The 24,147-nt window shown below is 50.6% G+C and overlaps 1 protein-coding gene across 2 annotated transcripts in view; it reads right to left on the bottom strand.

The window, feature by feature from the left end:
* The window catches only part of RPTOR (regulatory associated protein of MTOR complex 1), a 411,960-nt gene that overhangs the window by 243,808 nt on the left and 144,005 nt on the right, over window positions 1–24,147 (bottom strand). For both annotated transcript variants that reach the window (XM_039476184.2, XM_003931661.4), the window contains exon 4: window positions 9,495–9,653. In XM_039476184.2, coding sequence (XP_039332118.1) covers window positions 9,495–9,653 — 159 coding nt within the window. The remainder of the gene's footprint in view (window positions 1–9,494; window positions 9,654–24,147) is intronic.

The following is a 24,147-nucleotide window of genomic DNA, read 5'->3' as shown; positions in this document are numbered from 1 at the left end:
CAGATAAGACTGGGGGCAGGCTGTGGAGAAAAACAGACCACATCAGGAGGACTAACGAGCCAAGGACAGGGGCACACATCACACCTGGTGATCAGATGACATTTCAATAAAAATAGCCATGCATTTCAACACAATTCCCATCAAAATGCCACCATCATTCTTCACAGAATTAGAAAAAATTCTAAAATTCATATGTAACCAAGAAAGAGCCTGCATAGCCAAAGCAAGACTAAGCAAAAAGAACAAATCTGGAGGAATCACATTACCTGATTTCAAACTATACTCTAAGGCCACAGTCACCAAAACAGCATGGTACTAGTATAAAAACAGGCACCTAGACCAACGAAACGGAATAGACAACCCAGAAATAAATCCAAACACTTACGGCCAACTGATCTTCAACAAAGCAAACAAAATCATTAAGTGGGGAAAAGACATCCTTTTTGACAATGGTGCTGGGATACTCGGCAAGCCACGTGCAGGAGAATGAAACTGCTTCCTCATCTCACCTTGTAGAAAAAGCAACTCAAGATGGATCAAGGACTTAGATCTCAGACCCGAGATTATAAAAATCTAGAAAATAACATTGGAGAAACCCTTCTAGACATTGGCTTAGGCAAGGATTTCATGACCAAGTACCCAGAAGCAAATGCAATAAAAACGCAGATAAATAGCTCTTAATTAAGCTAAAGAGTGTTTGCATGGCAAAAGGAATAGCAGGATAAACAGACAACCCACAGAGTGGGAAAAAATTTTCACAATCTATACATCTGACAAAAGACTAATGTCCAGAAATCTACAACGAACTCAAACAAATCAGCAAGAAAAAAACAAACAATCCCTTCGAAAAGTGGGGTAAGGACATAATAGACAATTCTCAAAAGAAGATATACAAATGGCCAAAAAACATGAAAAAATGCTCATCACTAATGATCAGGGAAATGCAAATCCAAACCACAATGCGATAGATACCACCTTACTCCTGCAAGAATGGCCATAACAAAAAAATTAAAACACAATAGATGTTGGGTGGATGTAGTGGTCGGGAGCATGTTTACACTGCTGGTGGGCATGTAAGTACGCGGCTATGGAAAACAGTGTGAGATTCCTTAAAGAACTACAAGCAGACATACCATTAGACCTAGCAATCCCACTACTGGGTATCTTCCCAGAGGAAAAGGAGCCATTATACAAAAAAGATACTTGCACACATAGATTTATAGCAGCACAATTCACAAGTGCAAAATTGTGGAACCAACCCAAATGCCCATCAATCAACAAGTGGATAAAGAAACTGTGGTCCATATACATACGATGGAATACTACTCAGCCATAAAAAGTAATGGATTAATAGCATTTGCAGTGACCTGGATGAGACCGGAGATTGTTATTCTAAGTCAATTAACTCAGGAATGGAACACCAAATACGGTATGTTCTCACTGATATGTGGGAGCTGAGCTATCAGGACGTAAAGGCATAAGAATGATACAACATACTTTGGGGACTTGGGAGAAAGGGTGGGAGCGGGGTGAGGGATCAAAGACTACAAGTGTGCAGTGTACACTTCTCGGGTGATGGGTGCAGCAAAACTCACAAATCCCCACTAAAGGACTTACTCATGTAACCAAACACCACCTGTACCCCAATAACCTATGGAAAAAAAAAAAAAAGCCAGGCGCGGTGGCTCACGCCTGTAATCCCAGCACTTTGGGAGACTGAGGCAAGCGGATCACAAGGTCAAGAGATCGAGACCATCCTGGCCAACATGGTGAAATCCCGTCTCTACTAAAATACAAAATACAGGCGCATGCCTGTAGTCCCAGCTACTTGGGAGGCTGAGGCAGGAGAATTGCCTGAACCCAGGAGGCGGAGGTTGCAGTGAACTGAGATCGTACCACTGCAGTCCAGCCTGGCGCCTGGTGAGAGAACAAGACTCTGTCTCAACAAAAGAAAAAAATAAAAGCAAATAAATATATCCATCTCCCCATCAATGTGGTTGACAATTACCAAACACCTGCTAAGGTGACAGACACTATCTTAAGAGCCTGGAATGTACCAGTGAACAAAAGAAAAAGCCCCTGACCTCACAGGGATTAAATGTTTGGCATATCCTTGGAAAGAAGCCCACTGGTATAGAGCTATTCAGATTTTCTATTTCATTTTGGGTCAGTTTTGGTAAGTTGTATTTTAAGGCATCTGTTCATTTAATTAAGTAGTTAAATGTCTATAAAATTAATAACATTCCCTTACCTTTTTAATGTCTGTTGGATATGTGAGGATATCCTCTTTTTCATTGCTAATGTTGATAAAGTGTTTCCTCTCTTTCTTCACTGATCTACCTACCTAGAGATTACTCAACTTTTACTCTTCTCTTCAAAAAACCACATATTAGCTATGTTGTCTCTACTGCCTGTTCTCTATTTAATTGATTTCTGCTGTTTGTTATTTCTTTCCTTCGCTTTGAGTTTAATTTGCTCAACATTTTCTGTTTCCTTAAGGTAGAATATTAGATTTTAGGTTGGGCGCAGTAGCTCACCCCTGTAATCCCAGCACTTTGGGAGTCAAGGCGTGTGGATCACTTGAGGTCAGGGGTTTGAGACCAGGTTAGCCAACATGGTGAAACCCTGTCTCTACTAAAACTACAAAAATAGCCGGACGTGGTGGCTGATGCCTGTAATTCCAGCTACTGAGTGAGGCAGGAGAATTGCTTGAATCTGGGAGGCAAAGGTTGCAGTGAGTGGAGATGGTGCCACAGCACTCCAACCTGGGTGACAGTGTGAGACTCCACCTCTAAAAAAAAAAGATTTTAATTTTAAATATGTTTCTAAAATGTACTTTTCTATATAAGAATTTAAGGCTGTGCATTTCCATAAGCACTGTTTCACCTATAACCTATAAATTTGGGTGTCATAGTTTCACTATCTTTAGGTTTGAATTATTTTTTATTTTCCTTTATGATTTTGTCTTTGACTCGTGGTATTTCATTTCCAAATATTTGGGGCTTCTCCAGATATCCCATAATTTTGAATTTCATGAACAGAGAATATATGCTATGATTTCAATCTTTCCAACTTTACTGAGACATCTTTATGGCCCAGCATATGGTGAACATTCCACATGCACTTGAGAGTGTATATTCTGCAGTTGTGTGGAGTGCTGTATAAATGTTAATTAAGACAGGGTGATTGATAATATTGCTAGGTTTTTTACATTAATACCGACTTTTGCTTTGGACTAGAAAAAATATATCATGCCTAGAGTTTTCTCGGTAAGAAAGTTTTTAACTACAGGGCAAGGCATGGTGGCTCACGTCTGTAATCCCAGCTACTTGGGAGGCTGAGGCAGGAAAACAGCTTATACTCGGGAGACAGAGGTTGCAGTGAGCCGAGATCACACCACTGCACTCCAGCCTGGGCAACAAAAGTTAAGACTCCATGTCAAAAAAAAAAAAAAAAGGTTTTAACTATCAATTTTATCTATAAATTTTAACTATCAGTTTAATCTACCAATTACTAAAAGATCTTCTAATCTCCAACTATGATCACGGACTTGCACACTTGTCCTGTTAATTCTGTTCATTTTGCTGCATGTCTCTTGAAGCTGATATTAAGTGCACACACACTCAGGATGGTGTGTGCCTGGCTCATAAACTGGCCTGTTTATCGTAAGGAAATGGCCCTCTTTGTCACCGGTAATACCCCTCTCTTATGTCTATTTTCTCTGATTATTCATAGAGCCAGGCTGGTTTTCCGTGACTAGTATTGGCATAGTGTATCTTTTCTCTTTCTTTTACTTTCAAGCTTCATATGTCTTTGTATTTAAAATACACGTACTATGAACAGAACAAAGCTTGATCATGGTTTTTTTATCCGGTTTGACATAAACTCATGAAAAAGCAAAGAAATCAAACTAGAATGTGGGACGTCCTGGAGGATCACTGGTCCAAACTCGTCGAAAAGCGAACATCCACTGCTAAGAAAAGAACACAGGCAGCCACAAACGAGGGGACGCATTCGCGAAACACACGCCGGATGAGGAACTGGCATCTGGCTGGGTGCGGCGGCTCACATCTGTGATCCCAGCAGTGTGGGAGGCCGAGGCAGGTGGATCACTTGAGGTCGGGAGCTTGAGACCAGCCTGGCCAACATGGTGAAACCCCACCTCTACTAAAAAAAATACAAAATTAGCCAGGCCTGGAGGCAGGCACCTGTAATCCCAGCGACTTGGGAGGTTGAGGCAGGAGAATCACTTGAACCTGGGAAGCGGAAGTTGCAGTGAGCTGAGATCACACCGTTGCACTCCAGCCTAGGCAACAAGAATTAAACTCCATCCGCCCCCCCTCCCCGCAAAAAAAAAAAAAAAAAAAAAAAAAGAAAGAAAGAAAAAAGAACTGGCATCCAAAATATGGAAAGAACTCTTAAAACTTAGCAACAAGAAAACAAACAAACAGATTCTTAGAATGGGCAAAAAAGCTGAACAGATACCTCATAGAAGAACATATAACATGACAAGTAAGAACATAAAAAGATGCCCAACTTCACATAAAATTGAAAATTAAACAGTAAGATCCTACTACAAACCCACTAGAATGCCTAAAATCCAAACACTGACAATGTCAAGTGCTGCGGAGCCTGCGGAGCAACAGAACTCTCGGCAGTGCTGGCGGGAATGCAGAACGGTGCAGACGCGGCTGGAAGACAGCTTCGCAGCTCCTGATGAAGCTCAACACACTCTAACCGAACCATCCGGCAAACACATTCCCAGGTATTTACCCAAGTGAATGGGAAGCTTATATCCATACAAAAACTTGCACATGGGTTTGTAGTATCTTTACTCCTGTCAGAGGTCGGGAGTCACAAAAATACCCTTGAGTAGGAAAATGGGTAAGCCAGCGGTGCTGTACTCACACTACAGTGTTGCTCAGTAATCGTAAGAAAAAGGGCTATCAAGCCACAAAAAGATATGGAGGAGTCTTAAGTGTATATTACTGAGTCAAGGAAGCCAGTCTGAAAAGGCTACATACTATATGATTCCAACTATAGGACATTCCAGAAAGACCAAATGACAGGGGAGGGAAGATGAGAGAGAGCACAGGGGATTTTTACAACACGGAAACTACTCTGTGTGGCATCATAACGGCGGGTGCAGGACATCACGCGTTTGGCAAAATCTGCAGAGGATGGGTCACCAGGAGTGAGCCCTCATAGAAACTACGGACAGCAATTATAATGTGCCATTATTGGCTCTTCAATTGTAAAAAACATAACAAACCCAAGCAAGACATCGATAACAGCGGAAAATGAGGGGAAGGAAGTAGAGAACCCAACAGACTTGCTCAATTTTTCCGTAAAATTAAAACTGCTCTAAAAAAATGAGGTCTATCAATTTTTTTAAAAAAGACTGCTGGACATAATGGCTCAGGCCTGTAATCCCACAAACTGGGAGGACATAATTGCAAAACACGTACTGGCATCAAGGCCGGGTGTGATGGCCCCCGCCTGTAATCCCAGCACTTTGGAAGGCTGAGGCAGGCAAATTATTTGAGGTCGGGAGTTCGGGACCAGCCTGGCCAACATGGTGAAACCCCATCTCTACTGAAAATAGAAATATTAGCCAGGCGTGGTAGCATGTGCCTCTAATCCCAGCTACTCGGGAGGCTGAGGCAGGAGAATTCCTTGAACCCAGGAGGTGGAGACTGCAGTGAGCCAAGACTGCGTCACTACACTCCAGCCTCAGTAACAGAGGGAGACTCTATCTCAAAAAAAAAATAATAATAATAATAAAAAGACTGATGTATAACTATATGCTAACTTACCAAAAGAAGACACTTTTTAAAAAGTCACTTAAAAAGAAAATGTCATAAAATGAAAGGCAAGGAAACCAATCTCGGTTGAGGACAACCGGAAAGGCATGAGGGACAGATGGAATGCATGGACCTTAAATAGATGCTGGGTCCACAACAAAATCAACAGGTACACAAATGCCGACTAATGCACATTTTGCAAACACTTGGGAAAACACAAATACGGACTCCACAGTAAATGACACAGAACTGATGTTCCTTTCTTGAGCAATTTGATGGTACTCTGGTGATACAGAAAACCATCCTCGATCTTAGTGTAAGGATGTCTGCATCTTTCAAATGGTTCAGTGGGGGAAAGCGTCTAAGTGTCAACAGGGGAACAGTATAAAGGCATTTATCCTACTGGTCCTTCCATCCTCTGAAGGTCAATAACTGTAAAAGTTGGGTCTTTGAAAAGACTGATAAAAAGCACATAAACGCCTCATAAGAATAATCAACAAGAAAAGAGAGAAGGCACATATACCCGGCACTGAGAGCAAAGGATGGCACCTCACTCAGATACCCCTGATACTGGTGAGTTCCTAAAGGAGTATGGTGAGCCACTTTATGTCGACACGTTGGAAGGCTTAGTTGAAATGGACAAGGTCCTACAAAAGCAACTTAGCAAAGCTAACAGAAACACTGAATAGCTCTTTAACCACGAAAGAAACTAGACTGGTAGTCAAAAATCTCTCCACTGACAAAATATCGCCCCACAGAGCTTTCTTTGTAAGTCCCACAACATTCAGACAACAAATACGTCAAATATCACAAAAACGATTCAAGTCTACACACAATGAAGGAATATTCTTCAGCTTCTTTTCTAAGGCCACAGTTATTGATTGCTTCCACTAGGCAAAGACAGCAAGAAAAAGAAGAATTCCTGGCCAATCTCACTCACGAACACAGATTTAACATATGGAACCAAATGGCTGCAAACTGAGTTAAGCCCTGCATGAAACGGATTATTCTTGACACAGGTCACCCCAAAAAGAAACGTTTGCATAACGGGAGACGGTCACTCAGTATCACTCCATGCAGCACCAGTCTAAGGGAGAAGAGTCCCATGACCACCTTAACACATACACATAACCAAGGGAGACAAACCAACATCTAGTCACTATTTTTCAAATTAAGAATTGAACTTTTTTAACTGGATAATGCTGATTGTTTTTGTTTTACAAAAAGCCTGGGGCGAATGTCCTACACTGAACCTGGAGCTCTCCCTCTGGAAGGACTAATGAAACAAAGGGGCCACACCCTCCTCCAGTACTCCCTTCGCTCCACTGGAGGTGTGGGCAGCACAGAGACAAAAACAAAATAAACACACAGCTGGGAGCCAGGTGCAGCAGCTCACACTGTGACCCCAGCACTTTGGGAGGCTGAGGCAGGAGGACTACTTGGACTCAGGAGTTTAAGGCCAGCCTGGGCAACCTGGTGAGACCCTGACTCTACAAAAAATACAAAAATTAGCCAGGTGTGGTGGTGTGTACCTATAGTCCCAGCTACTTGGGAGGCTGAGGTGGGAGGAACATTTCAGCCCAGGAGGCAGAGTTTGCAGTGAGCCATGATCATGCCACTGTTCTCCTGCCTGGGGACAGAGTTCCAAAAAACAAAAAGAGAGACAGACCCTGTTTTTAAAAAAAAAAAAAAAAAAAGGTTGTGTTCTGTACGTTATCAGGAGTGTAAGAGGAAACTTGCTCCCTGTGGAGCAGGGAGCCGGCAGGTGGACGCAGGCTGCTGGACCTTAATGGTTGTCGGAGAAAATCAGAGCACAGCACAGGCTATCATTTTAAAAAAACAAAACAAAACCCGTGACAACACCCAGCACCGGAGAGAAAGGTGGGCAGCTGAAACTCTCGTGCGGTTTAGAGCAGAGACAAGACGGGAACCAGCCCAATGCCCATCTGTGGCGAAGGCGCTGAGAAGGGCTGGGTCTTGGCAGGGGACGGCAAATGAGGGAAGGGGCACAGCTGCAGTACCCTGGGGTCGGGCAGGAATCTGCCGAGCCTCCCACTGAGTGAGCAAAGCGCACCACGGAAGAGCGAACCCGTGTCTGCCCAGCACATCAGCAGCTGTGCACCGAGGCTCTCAACTGTGCCCGAGAGCCAGCACCCTGGGGGCTCAGCAGAGGACAGCCAGGGAAGGACAGACTCAAACTCACTATGCCAGGTGCCGCAGGGGAGGGCAGGGAAAGGAGAGACTAAAACTGGCGAAGACACGCCAGGGACCTTCAGTGCACACCCGGAGGTTCATTATATCACGCTTCTGTAAATTCTACTTCCTTGATAATGATCACTTTGAATTTACCTGACATTTAACAGAAGGAATTAAAATCAAGCTGGTATCCAGGTACTCACAGAGGTGAGATGGCACTCCCCTGTGGGAGGAGCTGAGTGGATGCCTTTCTAACTCCCGAGGCTGGCTCCTGCTCTGTGTGAAGGGTCTGAAGCCGGCCTGGATGCCTTTCTAGCTTTCGAGGCTGGCTCCCGCTCTGTGTTAAGGGTCTGAAGCCAGCCTGGACGCCTTTCTAACTCCCGAGGCTGGCTCCTGCTCTGTGTTTAGGGTCTGAAGCCGACCTGGACGCCTTTCTGACTCCCGAGGCTGGCTCCTGCTCTGTGTTTAGGGTCTGAAGCCGACCTGGACGCCTTTCTAACTCCCGAGGCTGGCTCCTGCTCTGTGTTTAGGGTCTGAAGCCGGCCTGGACGCCTTTCTGACTTGCGAGGCTGGCTCCTGCTCCGTGTCTATGGTCTGAAGCGTTCCTCGAGGTCTCTGCCTGCCCTGGGCCCACACTGCATCACCTGTGCCAATGCTAGGTGAGAACACGGGACAGTGGATGGGGACTGAGAGTTCACTCTGTGTGAAGAAACAGAGTCAGCTGGTCCTCACTGTGAAGCCGGGAGGCGGCGTCAACACCGAGGAAGCAAAGGCCCAGGAGACTGATGGCACAAGCGCAACTGGGAGTCGGGTTTGCTGGATTCCAAATCAGTGCCCTTGTAGACACGCTCAAGCACACATGGGGCCTGCACACCCTCCAGGAACTGCTGTTCACGTATCACACAGAGCATGTTGAGACCTGTGGCCGGCTGCTCGAGATGGACCGAAGTTCCCGCCCGGGAGGACGAGGACGACAGTCAGCACCCACCTCCCACGCGGGCAGCGACGGCGCGGGGCGAGCACTTCATCCGTTGCCGGGCAAAGGAATTGCAAAAGGCCGGCAATTCTGCCCTGGGGCAGGGAAGCCCGGAAGCTGCATCTGCAGGGCAGCTTAGAATTAGCCCTTTACAACATTTAAAACATTTTCTTTTCTAAGAAAATCACTGATGCTTCATGCAGTTTTTCAAACTACAAGGCAGACACTCTCGAGGTCTATCCTCGGAGAATTACACACAACTGCAGTTCTCACAGCAGCGAAGATAAACCACGCATGCCCCGTTTCCAGGCGGTCATTGCACGAACATGTTCTGCCACAGACACAGTGCCCTCCTTGTGCCTGGCTCCCTGGCCCGTTCGGTGAGCGCATTTTGGGTTTGCTGAAGCAGAGTAACATCCACGGCTTCACAGAAGCTGCAGAGGGACAGGACCTGCTGCAGACCACGAATGTGGCACGGCTCCTGCAGGAGCAGAAAGGAAGCTGGAGGGCATACCCACCTTGTTGAAGACCCAGACCTCCCCGTTCACTGTGGGCCTGGGCACCCCGTGGCCGTTGTAGTGAAAGAGGACTCGCTCTTCCTTGGCGTTGCGGCGTAGGGACGTGCAGAGCTTTTTGACTTCGTCCACGGTTGGGTCAAGGCTCTGCTTGTACCGGGCCTGTTGCAGGAAAAGAAATGAAGAAAGTTACCACGGACTCAAGGAAAAGCCTAGAACTCATCCCATACTCTTTCCTCTGAGTTTGCAGTTAATAGCTATGTGGTCCTGAACACATGGCTCAGAGTTTCTCCATCTATAAAACTGGATAATGCCAGGTGCCACGGCTCATGCCTAAATTCCCAGCATTTTAGGAGGCCGAGGTGGGAGGATCAGTTGAGCCCAGGAGCTCAAGATCAGCCTGGGCAACAGAGTGAGACCACATCTCTGCAATTTAAAAAAAAAAAAAATTAGCCAGGTGTGGTGGCACACGCCTGTCGTCCCAGCTGACGTGGAAGGATCGCTTGAGCCCAGGAGGTTGAGGTTGCAGTGAGCTGTGATCGCATCAGCCTGGGTGACTGTACTCCAGCCTGGGTGACAGAGTGAGACTGCCTCAAAAAAACAAAACAAAACAACACTAAGAACAACCACACATGATGGTTATAAATATTCATTCAACAAATATTTATTGAGAACTACTAGGAACATCAATGAGATAAGTAATGCCTGTCACATGGCAACACCAAGTCAAACGCAGCTGCCACTGGGGTATCGAGTGTTTCTCAGACGCATGGGGTCCTTCCGAAAACATCTGCAGCAGGGAAGAGAGAATTTGCTCAAATGAAGGAACCCGCAATGTACACCCGGCAGCAATGGTGAAGAGTGGAAGGACCGGGTAAGGAACTGCCCTGCTGAAAGCTCCTCCCTCCCCTCCTGCCGGGGACTTTCTGGATGCCTGTAACAATTCCCTGAATTAGCAGACCCTAAAACGGACACAGAACAATCAATAGCCTTGATATACACAAATAATAAACAGAGGACATCATGGCAAAGAGATCCATGCAGAAAGCTACCGAGCAGACAAGGCACAGAAATAAGCTTAACGTGAAATGTGCAAAACACAGACACGGAAGTTTTTCAAAGCCCTCCTAGGAAACACAAGCAGACCCGAACCAATGGAAAGATGCTCCCTGCTCGGGTAGGCTGCGACAACATTCTTAAGATGTCAGCTCTCGCTGGCTTAATTCACAGATTCAATGCAGTGCCATTAAATACCCCAACAAGCTATTTTATGGAGTTTAACAAGCTGCTACTGAAGGTCACATGGAAAAACAAACAGGCACGAAGGGCCAGAAAAGCATGGCAGCAGAGAGCCCTGCACATGGCCTGGCCTCGCTAGACATTGCAGGCTCCTCTAGGGCCTCTCATCAGACGGCGAGGCTGGGGGCGTGAGACCAGCAGCCCAGGGAACCCACACCTGGTCCAGAATCAGACCCACGCACACGTGACTTGGCTTTCTCAAGAACAGTGTTTACACAGTCCTAATGCTAGGAATGCTGATTTTATTTTAATAAAAACTGTGCCAACTTCCGGAGAACCCAAGCGAGGAGGGCAGGCCAGGGAGGAGACAGGCCTGGCTGGGTGGCAGGATGCTGGAAAATGGGCACAGGCGGGTGTTGCGAGGAGCCCTGTGGCTGCAAAGTACTTTTCATGGTGAACTCCCAACAAAGAAGAACTGACGGAGTCAATCCAGGACCCGCCGGAGTGGGGAGGGGAACCGCGGGTGTGAAAGTGCTGGGGCCACACCAGGCAGTCAGGAAAGACGCCCCAAGCGCAGGAATCGGTGCAAAGCTGCACCAACATATGCCACGAGAACAAACAGCTAACAGGGTGTGCCTCTGGGTGGGGGTGAGGCTTTTAAAAAGGAATGTGTCTGTTCACCACGTTGATAAACTTTTAGAACTTTAAGAATAACTAAAGTAAGGCCAATGCTATGATCAACACTTGAAGAAAAATGCCAGTAAGTGTTCAGACCGTGCTGGAGCAGCTGGGTTTGAAGGGAGACCTGGACTCCCACTGTGCCCGGGCTGGGCACACAGATGGGCAGGAAGCTCCTGCTGATGTGACCAAGAAGGGAAACAGAGAGGACACGCCCTGAGGAGGGCACGCCCTGAGGAGGGCACGCCGCTCAGGCTTCGGAAAGGTTCCCCAGGCATGGCGGCTCACACCTGGAATTGCAGCATTTCAGAGGCCAAGTTGGGAGGATCACTTGAGGCTGGGAGTTCAAGACCAGCCTGGGCAACACAGTGAGACCCCCATCTCTACAAAAAATAAATAAAGACAGGTTCCCTGGCATTTCCAGAGAAAGAGTTCCATGTGAGGAAGACAACAGGAAAACGAGGCCCGGTTCCCACAGCGTTCGCCCCTCTGTTCTGTATGACACACAACATTTGGTCTCCCTAATTACCTACGTTAAAACTCCAGTTTATGGTGACAGAAAACCCTTGGTATGCTGTACCTTGTACTTTGGGAGTCATCAGTAGATGCATGAGACTTAAAAACAGTTTTTCCAGGTTCCCCCAATTTTGTGTACCTGCAAACACAGCCCGCAGAGAACCACCTGCGGATCCCAGGCTAGTAACCCTGTGCCACGGCAGAACGGTGTGGAGCCCTGGTCTCAGGAGGGCCAGGGCAGCAGGGTGGGGTCTCAGGTGGGCCAGGGCAGCAGGGTGGGGTCTCGGGCGTGTCTCAGGCGGGCCAGGGCGGCAGGGTGGGGTCTCAGGTGGGCCAGGGTGGCAGAGTGGGGTCTCAGGTGGGTCTCAGGCGGGCCAGGGTGGCAGGGTGGGGTTGCAGGCGGGCCAGGGCGGCAGAGTGGTCTCCGCTCTCAGCGTCTCCTCCCTCAGGACCAGAATGCTGCTCAAAAAACTGTCACCAAGGAAACTTCAGAGAGGGCTAACAAATTGATAACGCGGGATTTTCAAGTCCGTTTTCATCAATGAGGGGTGTGCGCTGACACCCACGGAGGCTCTGCCAGAACAGGGCTGGCCCCCAGGGAGCCCAGGTACACGATGAAGGAGGAAGTGCTCAGACAAACATGGAGCGTGACAGCAAGGGTGTCGACGCGTGGCCTGGGAGGCCGTGTGTCATCTGCTCCCGTAGGTGGGCAACACTGGCCTGCGGGGGACCCCAGCCATGTGGGGGCCAATCTGACCCACACGTTCTGGAAGAGCCTGTTCAATGCCCAGCTCTCCTACAGAATTCCTTCCTGAATCCCTTCAGTAGGAAATCATTTCTTCTTTCCCTGAATTAACTTACACTGCTCACTATAGTTATGTGTGGCTATCTCAATTCTACGTAACGGTAAATTCTGTGGCGGTGCGCACCGCTTACCCACGTGTGCCTTGCTGTACAAGGCACTAGTTTACGGCCTTCCCCAGCCTCACAACATGCTCAGGTTACCAGAAACTAACTGCTGAATGATAATCAGATTTTTACTGACATTAGATGCAATAATTAGTCACGACATCAATTTGCAGTAAAGAGACCGACAGAATCCTGCCTGAGGTGGAAGTGGCGTGAGTAACTGCCGACGTGGCCCCAGAACGCTGCATCACGGTGCTGGCTTCACAGGGCGTGCGAGCCGCCATTCCTTCCGCTTTGCTACCTGGGATTCTGCATGCTGAGACTTAACGGTGGAAACGTCCTGGATGCATCACTGATCAACTGTGCGTGTTCTTGGGGAGACAGAACCAGGCCACTGGGTCTTGATGTTCTAAATACCTGAATTTTGTTTGATCCTATACAACAGGCCGAGGGCAGCTGATAAATGAAAGTGCAGTTCTGGGGGCGTTTCAGAAGGAAACACTTTATTCGGCTGTCACGGCCTTGGCTGCATGCCCTCCGAAACCACATCCACACGAGGAAGTACATTCTAAATCAGAAAGTAAGTCTGAAGTAGAAGTAGCTAGACAGTCTGTCTTCAAATGGGTAGGTAGAAAGAATGGTGGACACATAGGGCAGGGTCAGTCTGCAGAGATCACTCCCAATCAGCGAGGCAGCAGCAGCCCCGTCTCACCAAGGTCTCTCCACACGCAACAAGACAGCGCGGCCCGCTGCGGAGGACCCAGTTTACCTGCTGCTTCAAGCAGAGCGCCTCACCTGTAAGACCTGCAGAAACACGGGATTTAGGTTTTTCTCTGGATCAGAGTTGTGATCATGGCCAGTCTAAACAGCAAGCCACATCCCATTTTGGTCGGGGCCTTTATGTAAACGGAAACAAATACCTATGCATTTTTAATGTAAGTGCTTTTTAAAATGTGTCATGGGTGGAAACAACTAGAGGTTTTCCAAGAAAGCCTTAGCACAGTTCCAGGCCCCAGGGCAGAGGCGGCCATCATGGAGACTCCTCCTGTGGTACTGGGGAACTGGGACGGAGGAGGGCAGGGAGGGAGGGAGGAGGGCAGGGAGGGAGGGAGGAGGGCAGGGAGGGAGAAGGGCCAGGAGGGAGGAGGGTAGGGAGGGAGGAGGGCCGGGAAAGAGGAGGGCCGGGAGGGAGGAGGGTAGGGAGGGAGGAGGGCCGGGAGGGAGGAGGGTAGGGAGGGAGGAGGGTAGGGAGGGAGGAGGGCCGGGAGGGAGGAGGGCCGGGAGGGAGGAGGGCAGGGAGGGAGGAGGGCAGGGAGGGAGGAGAGCCGGGAGGGAGGAGGGCAGGGAGGGAGGAGAGCCGGGAGGGAGGAGGGCAGGGAGGGAGGAGGGCCGGGAGGGAGGAGGGCAGGGAGGGAGGAGGGCCGGGAGGGAGGAGGGCAGGGAGGGAGGAGGGTAGGGAGGGAGGAGAGCCGGGAGGGAGGAGGGCATACACAGTCTCCTACCTCCAGGGATACTTTGAGGCAGCTCAAGTAGGGAAGAGCAAAACTGGAGAAGCAGGACTAAAAAGAATGGTTTTGAATGGATGCTAAAGGAGTTCTGCATTTGCTGGGTATTTCCTTTGCGAGCACAAGAAATAAAGGCATTTTTATTTACTACTACTAAGAGCAATAACGGGGAAACCATACTGGCGAGAAACCCAGTGGAGTTGAGCTTGGTGATTTTCAAGCCGTCGCTCCGAGGCGTGCCCAGTGGGGGCGGGAGGAGGGCGCACCTGCAGTGCTGCTGGCTCAGTGAGGTGGGCTGCACCCTGCAGTGCTGGCTCCAGTGGTGTTCACCGTGTTCCCAAGACGGTGTGTGCTGAAGAGGCCTCAGCCTCTCCCGAACCAAAACACGAACACATGGGTGTGAGAGCGCCTCTCAGCTAAAATCAAACGCATCTGTTAGGCAGAAAAGTGGCAATGGGGGCCTCCTTCCCATGTGCTCAGAGGGTGCTCTGGAGCCCCAGGAGTCCTCAGGGCGGGAGAAGGGGAGGGAGGGAGGGAGGGAGTGCCCTTCCTTCCCCACCACAGAAATGGCCGGGAGCACCGAGAATGGGATGGAAGATTCCAGAGAACACAGCCACAGTGCTGGGCGAGGTAAGGGCCAGAGGCAACAGGGATCCTAATCCACCCCTCTCGAACCCTCTGCAGCTGTGAAGACACTGATTTATCTCCAGCAACCTTCAACTCACTGGCAGTTTTATCTGACAGTATGAAGAAAACAGCAAACCTTAAGTGCAAATGCTTATTCTCCCGCCCATGAGGACTGATTTCCTGCTGAGTGTGACACCAGTGAGTACGACAGCAATCACCGCCAACCCTCCTTGTCCATTCTGAGCACCGTTTCCATTTTCACCCGAACAGTCACAACTGCCACGTGCACAGCCCTTGAGAGAGCTTTCGCAGCATCCTCTCTCACACGCAAGGCAGAACGGTGTTCGCGGCTCAGGCTGGCAGCCCCGCCAGGAGAAGTGAGCCACCTGAGCTCCCGTTAATCAGGAAGCGGACTTCCAACCCTTTCTCCAAGGTCCAGGGTGCGGCGGGGGGTGGGGTGAACGGCCGCCCCTTTCCATGCATATGAAAACCACTTACCCTTAATAAACACAGGGCATGTTTTTCAGAGTCGGAAAGACGTCCGAAGTCATGGGCTGCAGGTACAGATAAGCAAAGGACATGTGCAGGGCTTGCCGGCCAGCAAGGCAATCAGAAGGAGGGAAAGCGGGGGGCTGAAAACTAAACTCGAGGTGTCAGGGAGTCTCCTAATGCCGCAGAGCCACCCTGCTTTCTTGTTGCTAAGGCTACAGAAATCCCCCGTGCAAAGTGGTGAAGAAAAAAGGCACTGAAAGATAAGGCACCCCAAAATAAGAGCAAGCTACGGTGCTGATGTCCGCACCTGCCTCCCTGGAGCACGGGCCCATCCATCTGCAGGGGCCAGTGTCACCGGAGGGCCCGCACATCACGGGGAGATTTTCTAGTGAAATGTGGAGTGCCTCCGCTCCCCGTCTCCGTCGCACTTATTACTTTCCTGCTGTAGCAGTTTTTCTCAATTCTATTCTCCTCAACACAGTGATCGAACTGGGATTGGTGAAGCCACAGCTCCACAGAAAAATCACTCGCTGTCTCCTGAGGCTGCTCCTAAACAGGAACGCGGTTCTTCCACGCCACACAGAAGGCCACGGGGTAGAGACGATTTAGAGACGTCAATAAAATTAAGCATTCGTTATTTCTGACCTTGGCTCTGTGAAGGTCTTATCCCATGGGGCTTTAGCTTCATTTTCTTACCTATTGCAGAGAAGACGCATTAATGGACTAGCATGCAAGGCGCCACAGATATTAATAATACGCCTCCTGGGGCTTCATGGGAATTAATTAATATTTTTAAGAGCTTTGAAATGAGAAACACTAAATTAAATGTCACCATGTCGTGTTCAGGTTTTGTCTCACAACTAGAATGCCAGTGATAATGGCTGTGTGGTTTGAGAGGCAGGAGCGGCAAGGGAGCCTCTGATCATCTGGGGGAGTCACAACAATTTCCGCTGGGCGTATAAAATGGCAAAGCAAGTCTCGAAAATACAGCCTATTGTGCTAGGCATTTCTCCTGAAATGCCAAATCCCAAGGTGCAGGAAAATATATGCACAGGAATCCTGGAGGATGCAAGAGCAGAAGAGAATAAAAGAATGAATCACTGAAGAAAAGAAAAAACACATATATGGGTCCTTGGCTTAATGAAGGAAAACGCAGCTCCAAGTTTCATTTCCTTCTAGTGATGGGCTGTTGTCCTAAAATGACACCTGCTAACTATATGCTAATAAGGCCTAAGCAAAGCTACCGCAATCCGATTCTGCAGTCTCCACGCAGGACTTCGTCGCTGTTGGAGCCCCTTCTCGCGCAAGCGCAGACTTTGGGCCCGGAGAGCCCTGAGCGTGGTGGGCAGCACTCTGCCCCCAGTGGCCCTCGTGGCCGTGGTCCTGCCGGAAGCTCTGGTGGAGCTGCACAAACTGCCGCTGCTGTGGATCAAGGAGAGCCACGCTGCCTGTGACACGGAGCTCGGGGCGCTACGTGGTAGGTCTTCTCTTCTGACAAAATCTCACAAGGGGAAGAAGCCCTGTGCTGCTGGGATGGGCTGGCCACAGATATCTGCAGAGTCTCTAACACAGGCGCCGGCACTGCACTAGGCTGGAGCTGCGCGCACAGATGCTGTCACTGCTGTCCTCCCATCCTACAGCAATGAATAGCAGGTGAGGTTCAGATCCAACACACTGAGATGCCTGCAACACTCTCAGAACTGTCCTGGAGGAGCAAACGGCATCGCGGGACTCAGGCCAGTTCTGCGCCCACTCTGGGGGTCTGGTGAGAGTTTCACCCTACCCCTCACCTTCCCAAGCAGGATGCAAAGATTTCCAGGGAAATGTTGGTAGGAGGAACCTTTAGACAGACCAGACCCTCTTCCCTGCCCAGCATTTCCCTGGAAGGCCTCACCTCCTATAGCCCTTGTTTACCCTCACCCCAAGGGTGTTAGGATGAAAAGCAAGTAAGGTAGAGAAACACAAAACAAAAGCCAAAAAGAGCGAAGCAAATGTTACCTTTCAGTTCATATGGAATGAGCAGCAGGCCTCCGCGGGAGTAAAAGCTAAGAATATATAACCTGTGCCCTTTCCCATGATTCCACCCCAGTACAACCAGGTGGAGCCACTGAAGACACAGAGACATCACGGCACTTGTCCCCAGACGTGAAGCAATCCAACAGCGTGTCTGAGGCCCTTCATCAGAGAGGAAGGGTCTGGCACACACCTTCCATGTCTTCCCTCCTAAGCTTGCTCCCCTCTATCCACATGGGTGGGGTCACTAACCACCTGGCCAATAGAAACCCATCCTTGACACTTGCTTGTCTTTCACCCTTTCCATCATTTTTATGTCATCAATCATTTCCTCTGTTGAGTCTACCTCTTCAATCCTGACTGAATCCATCTACCTCATTCTACTCCCCTATCCCCACTATCAATATCCAGGCCAAGTCACTACCAAACCACCACCATCACCACCACCACCACCATCACCACCATCACCACCACCATGATCAGCATCATCACCACCACCACCATCACCATCATCACTACCATCACCATCACCACCACCATCACCATCAACACCACTACCATCACCATCAACAACACCACCATCATCACCATCACCATCATCACTACCATCACCATCACCATCATCACTACCACCATCACCACCACCACCATCACCATCATCACTACCATCACCATCGCCACCACCACCACCATCACTATCATCACCACCATCACCATCATCACCACCATCACCATCACCATCATCACCACCACCATCACCATCACCACCACCATCACCATCATCACCATCACCAACACCACCACCACCATCACCATCATCACCATCACCAACAACACCACCACCATCACCATCATCACCATCACCATCAACACCAACACCACCACCATCATCACCATCACCATCATCACTACCATCATCACTACCATCACCATCACCATCATTACCACCATCACCATCACCATCATCATCACCATCTTCGCTACCATTATCACCAACACGATCACCATCACCATCACCATCATTACCACCACATCTCTACCACCATCATCATCACCATGATCACCATCATCACCACCACTATCATCATCAGCACCATTACCACCACCACCACCACCATCACAATCACCATCACCATCACCACCACCACCACCACCATCACCATCACCATCGTTACCACCACCATCTCTACCATCACCATCACCACAATCATCATCACCAGCACCATCTCTATTATCACCACCACCACCATCACCACATCACCATCACCACCACCACCACCATCACCACCACCATCACCATCACTGCCATCACCACCAGCACGATCACCATCATCTCTACCATCACCACCACCACCATTATCACCATCACCATCATCACATCACCACCACCATCATCATCGCTATCATCACTACTGTATTTCTTAGATTATTGCAGTAACTTCCCAACTAACCCTCGAGCCTTGTTTTGCTCCAAATCCATTCTCCGAAACTCAGTAGGTCCTTCTCCCACTGAGAAGCCTTTGATGCCTTCCCACTGGCTTTGAAAACTCTTTAGAAAGACCTGCAAGTCCCTGCAAGATCTCCAGCTTGGTCTGTAGGCACAATCTCAGAGAGTCCACACTTCAGCCACAAGAAAGAGTCTTTTGAGTCTTTTACCTCATTATGTTCTAACCCACCTTCCAACCTTCTGCCCAGAACCTTCTTCCTGCCTTTTCTCCAGGTCCAATTCCAAGTCTTGCCTGGTCATTTTCTATTCATCCTTCAGGTATCATGTTAAATGTCCCTTGTCTTTTATGTTGCAAGGATGCTCCTCCAGACGCCGGACAGGAAGCCATGGCAACACGGCACCTCTGGCTCCCCATCAGTGCACCGGGGAACTGGACTCCCCCTGCTGGTTTACTCATCAGCCTTCACAACTGACACTCAATATTTGTGCATGTACAAATGATGAATAAACACTTCCGATTAGAGTTTACATAGCCTGGTGAGCTTCTCCAGAGACAGCCGTTTTGTCAAGAGTTTGGGGTCTCTATTTCATTTTGAGAGCATTTTTTTAAAAAAATCAGTTTTGATGGGTTGGAATACAGCAGTGAAGCAAGGCCTGTGCTGCAACACCCACTTTCCTTAGCAGACAGTCTGCCGCCCAGACAGAGGGATCTGCGGCTCCATACACGGAAGCTTGAGGCAGATGCTGCAGGAATCACAGGCTCCTGAACATCCAGAAAGCACCCAGGGGAGCCTAGCAATCAGACACGAGCTGACGCTTCCTGGCAAGGAGGCTCGCCTGGGTTCCCACAGGAACGGGATGGATGCTACCACCTGAAGAGTCACACCGCTGGTCACGTGAGGGCCAGGAGCGCCTTCCTCGAGCAAGACAGAAGGAAAAGGACTGACTGACTTGGTGACGGGCAGAAGAGACTTGTCTTTCAAGGATTACCGCCGCATGAACAGCAATCAAAGACACGTCCTTTGCTCCAGACAAGACTGTGGAGAAGCAGGGGCCCATCCAGCAGGGCCCTGGACACTGTCTGTAAGAAGTTTCCAATGCAAAGATGAAGGAGAAAAGAAAACAAAGGGAAGATGCTACACGGTGACGGCACATGTGGCGGGACGGTGGAGAGTGCTGACGGGAATCTTTCCAAATGTAAAGATGAAGGAGGAAAGAAGAAAAAGGAGGAGCTTGAACGGTGGCGAGGCTGAGAAGGCTGGGCCACCGGCGGCCAAGGGTGGAGGGCGCCCCCACGGGACGCCAGCTCTTTCTGCTTCCTGCTCTGTTTCCTTTGCTGGAGGACCGGGTGGACCAACAGCCAGAATGGCACCCGTGGAGCTGCCCGGGACCGCAGGCTGGTGACAACGGTGCCGAAACCTCTGGGAATGAGGTGCTGGTGTCTTTCTTTGCTCTGTCTCATCAGTTTTCATACTATTCCCCATGTGGTTACTGTACCTAGATGGCTCCTACGGGAGGCCCAGGGGGAGCTGGCAGCCCATCCACACCGGCACACCTGCACTGGCCTCACGAGGCCTCCCCCACGGCTCACTCAGCCTGTCCTCCTCCTGTGGCCTGTCCTCCTCCGTGGAGCCTCGGCTGCCTCTGTTCCTCACCCTCCTCCTTCTTGCACAACACCGTTTCCCCAGCATGGCACCTTCAAGGGAAATCCACAGTCAAATTCCTGACCTGGCCCCACACCCACCCTTCCGGGATCCTTGTCTACTCACTGCACCACCAAATCAGCCAGCAGAAACTGAGGCACCACCCTCCGCTCCTGTTCCTGCCGTCTCCCCAGGGCCCAGTGGGTCCCGAATGTGTCCCTGGGACATCACTGTACCACCTCTGCCTTCACGGGGGTCAAACACCCCAACCATCTTCAGGCCTCCAAACCGATCCCTCTCCAAGTCCCCCCATTCTGTCAGAGCTTTCTTCCTTAACACACAGCAGTCAGGCCACCGACCTCTGAGACAAACCCTCCATGGATGGGCCAGCAGCCTCCCCGCCCCACCCCACCCACGTGCCCTCTGCTCAACCACTGTCCTCACCACGGTCCCTATGTGGCCAAGCTCTCATGATTCCGTGTCTCTAAACAAGGTGGCTCTTGGCCCGGAGTTTCCTGCATCCCTGACGTGGCTGTGCAGTCCCACCTGTGCCTTCCCCATCACACCCCACTCCCTTACACGGAGGTCCTCACGGACTCTCTGGGGCTTACAGGGTGATTCTGATAGTCACGGGAACAAGGCAGGGGCAGGTGCCTGATGGAAACCTGCCTCTAAGACAAATAGCCTGAAGGCTGAAAGACCCGGACTGCTGGTCCCGGATAAAACCCACGACCCAGAGTGACACTTCTGTTCCTGTTTGCCCACCCTTTCCCATTGATTCTTTCTGAATAATGCCTTTTAACTCATCAAATGTTGCCTTTTCCAATACTACGTATGGCCTGCCCCTCCCCTATTCTGAGCCCACAAAAGCCCTGGAGTCAGACACATTGGAGGGACTTTCTCACCTTCTGGTGGGGGACCAGCTGCATGCGCCATGTCCCCTCTCTGCAGAAAGCTCTTTCATCACTCCACAAAACTCCCCCTGCTTGCAGCTTGACTGCAGGCACATCCTCATTCTTCTTGGATGCTGGACAAGAGCTTGGGACCCGCCAAGTAAGTACAGGTACCCAGACAGGCTGTCACACCGGCTCTTTGCCCTCGCCAGCAGAGGGCAGCTGCCCTACATGATGGGGCCGCGGGCCGACTTAGCTGCTCACGTGCCACCCTCTGTGGGACTGTGGATGGCGGAACTAAAGGAGCTCATTAGCACACTAACACCCACTCTGAAGCTTCAGGGTCAGAGGAACCTGAGTCTGGGTGCCACTGTTTCCCTCAGGGCGACGCACCTGGTCTGGCTGTGGGCCCCGCAGGAAGCTTGCTCCTGTGTCCCCACTTGGAGAGGCTGGCTGCGTCTCACGTGCTCTTGCCTGCCGAGAGCTGAGCACAGCGGGCTGAGTAGACGGGCGCCCTGCTGCGAGTCTCGCAAACGGGCCAAGGGAACATTCCTGTGTCACTTTAGCGCCCACCGCAGTGCTCCGGGCTCCTCCATGCCAGCTGGCCTTGCCCCAGGAGGCCATGGCCACTACGCAGAGGCCTCTCGGGACACAGTGAGGCCCTGCCTCTGGGCACAGAGGACTCACCCAAGAAAAGGCTGTGGATGAATCTACGTCAGAATTCTGCTTGTTTTGATTAATGTGCTTTTCACTCTGAACTCACGGAAGCTCCACTTTGTCCCAACACGGACCTCAGAGTTAAACTTTTATTAGGAAAGAGGGAGGGCAGGAGCCGTGCGGTGCGACTTCCGTCCCATTCCATTTGCATATTTTATTTGCTCTTTAAATGTCTTCGATATTTCATAAGAAGATGCCGTTCTGTGTGATCTCTTCCTGGTGCTATCATTGCAAGGCTGGTTTCTTCCCCTGCAAAATCTCTTAATGAAAAAACGACAAAACACGAAGCTGCCACTTATCTTTTGTGTTTATATGGAGCCCCAAGTCTCTGAAACGTCAAAGGGAGAGGAAGCCTGAACTCCAGGTTGCGACCTTACCTGAAACCGCAATCCGGCCCTCCAGGAACTCACAAGAATGAGGCCAGTCGCCGGGTATGCCTTGGCTGAGAGCCGCACACTGGGAAACCGTGGAAACAGGGCCAGTCTCCATCCAAGATGTAACCCGCATCCTCTGCAAACTCTTCACAGAAAAATGGGTCTGGGGCAGATCAGAATCTGCTCACCGGGCAGAACAGCCAGCCGCGAGCCCACGCAGGGCAGAAGGGGCCGGCCAGCCCCCGCCGCCCCCAACTCCTCCCTGGCCTTGGGGCCTCTGCATCCTGAGCTCCGGCCTCAAGTGACTTGACTTTCAGAAATCAAAGAGGTGACCTTTGGAAGAAGTCTATAAATACAAAAGTCACCCCACTCCACTGGCTCCTCTCACGACTGTTCTGGAATTCTGGGTAGTGTGCAGAGACTAGGAAGCCCCAGGTCACCCTGCTCCACTGGCTCCTCTCACGACTGTTCTGGAATCCCGGGTGGTGTGCAGAGACTAGGAAGCCCCAGGTCACCCTGCTCCACTGGCTCCTCTCACGACTGTTCTGGAATCCCGGGTGGTGTGCAGAGACCAGGAAGCCCCAGGTCGCCCCACTCCGCTCCCCTTAGAACAACTGCGGAGGAAGACGCCGGCTCTGGGAGGCCGGCAGGCGTCCCCAGCACTTCCACACTGGAGGGGAGCTAGAGAGAAGCGACGCAGGTGTGCCCACAGGTGAGTCACCCACCTGCCCCTCTGTAATGGTGGAAGGTGTGCCCACAGGTGAGTCACCCACCTGCCCCTCTGTAATGGTGGAGAGAGCCCAGGTCCCGCCCAGAGAGGGGAAACTTAAGCCTCACCCCCACATCAGTGATGTGCCAGGCATTTGATCTGGGAGGGTCAGGAACAAAACCAAACTTCAACTTTCTCCTCCACAAAACAGCTAAACGGGAGCGGGCCCTGCCCAGGTGGCTGATGTGTAGGTCTCGTGTGGAAATGCCTGTCAAAGAGCTCTGGAGGCTCCTCCACCCCCGCCCGGCAGATGATGCGGGCGTGAGTGACCCGCAGAGCACAGGTCGGGGCAGCCTCTGTCCTGGACACGTGCGTTCCACTGCCTCTCTTACCACCATGCAGTGGGCACTGCCATCACTCCTGCCTCACCAAGAGGCCAGGCACAGAGAGGCTTAGTCACCCTCACAGGGCCACTGTGCTGGCCCAGGACAGGCCCGTGTCAAAGCCAGGCCCGGCTCAGCCCCCACGCTTCCTGCTCACTACCCTGATGATACCCACAGAGGCCCAGGAGGTCTCTGGGGAGCGCCCTCACCCTCCTTGGATATGGCTGCCCATGGCGCAGAGTCTGCCCATGGTGCTGAGTCTCTGGCACACACTAACAGGCAACCCCTTCCCCTCGAGAAGGCCAACATGCCAGCGAGTGCTAGAGAGGCTGTCTTCAGGAGGCAGTGCAGCCAGGAACCACCCGAATGGGGTGGACGGAGCCAGCAAGTCCCAGGTGGAGCCAGGAGCTCACGACAACCTGATCACTCACTGTGGCCGATTTGTGCCCAAGAACTCTGACCAATACCACATCACCTCGGGAAAATCACTCCTCCTCCTGTGAGTCCGGAG

This window comes from Saimiri boliviensis, chromosome 17, assembly GCF_048565385.1.
Source record: "Saimiri boliviensis isolate mSaiBol1 chromosome 17, mSaiBol1.pri, whole genome shotgun sequence".
NCBI lineage: Eukaryota > Metazoa > Chordata > Mammalia > Primates > Cebidae > Saimiri > Saimiri boliviensis.
This window is presented reverse-complemented; position numbering and strand designations above follow the sequence as displayed.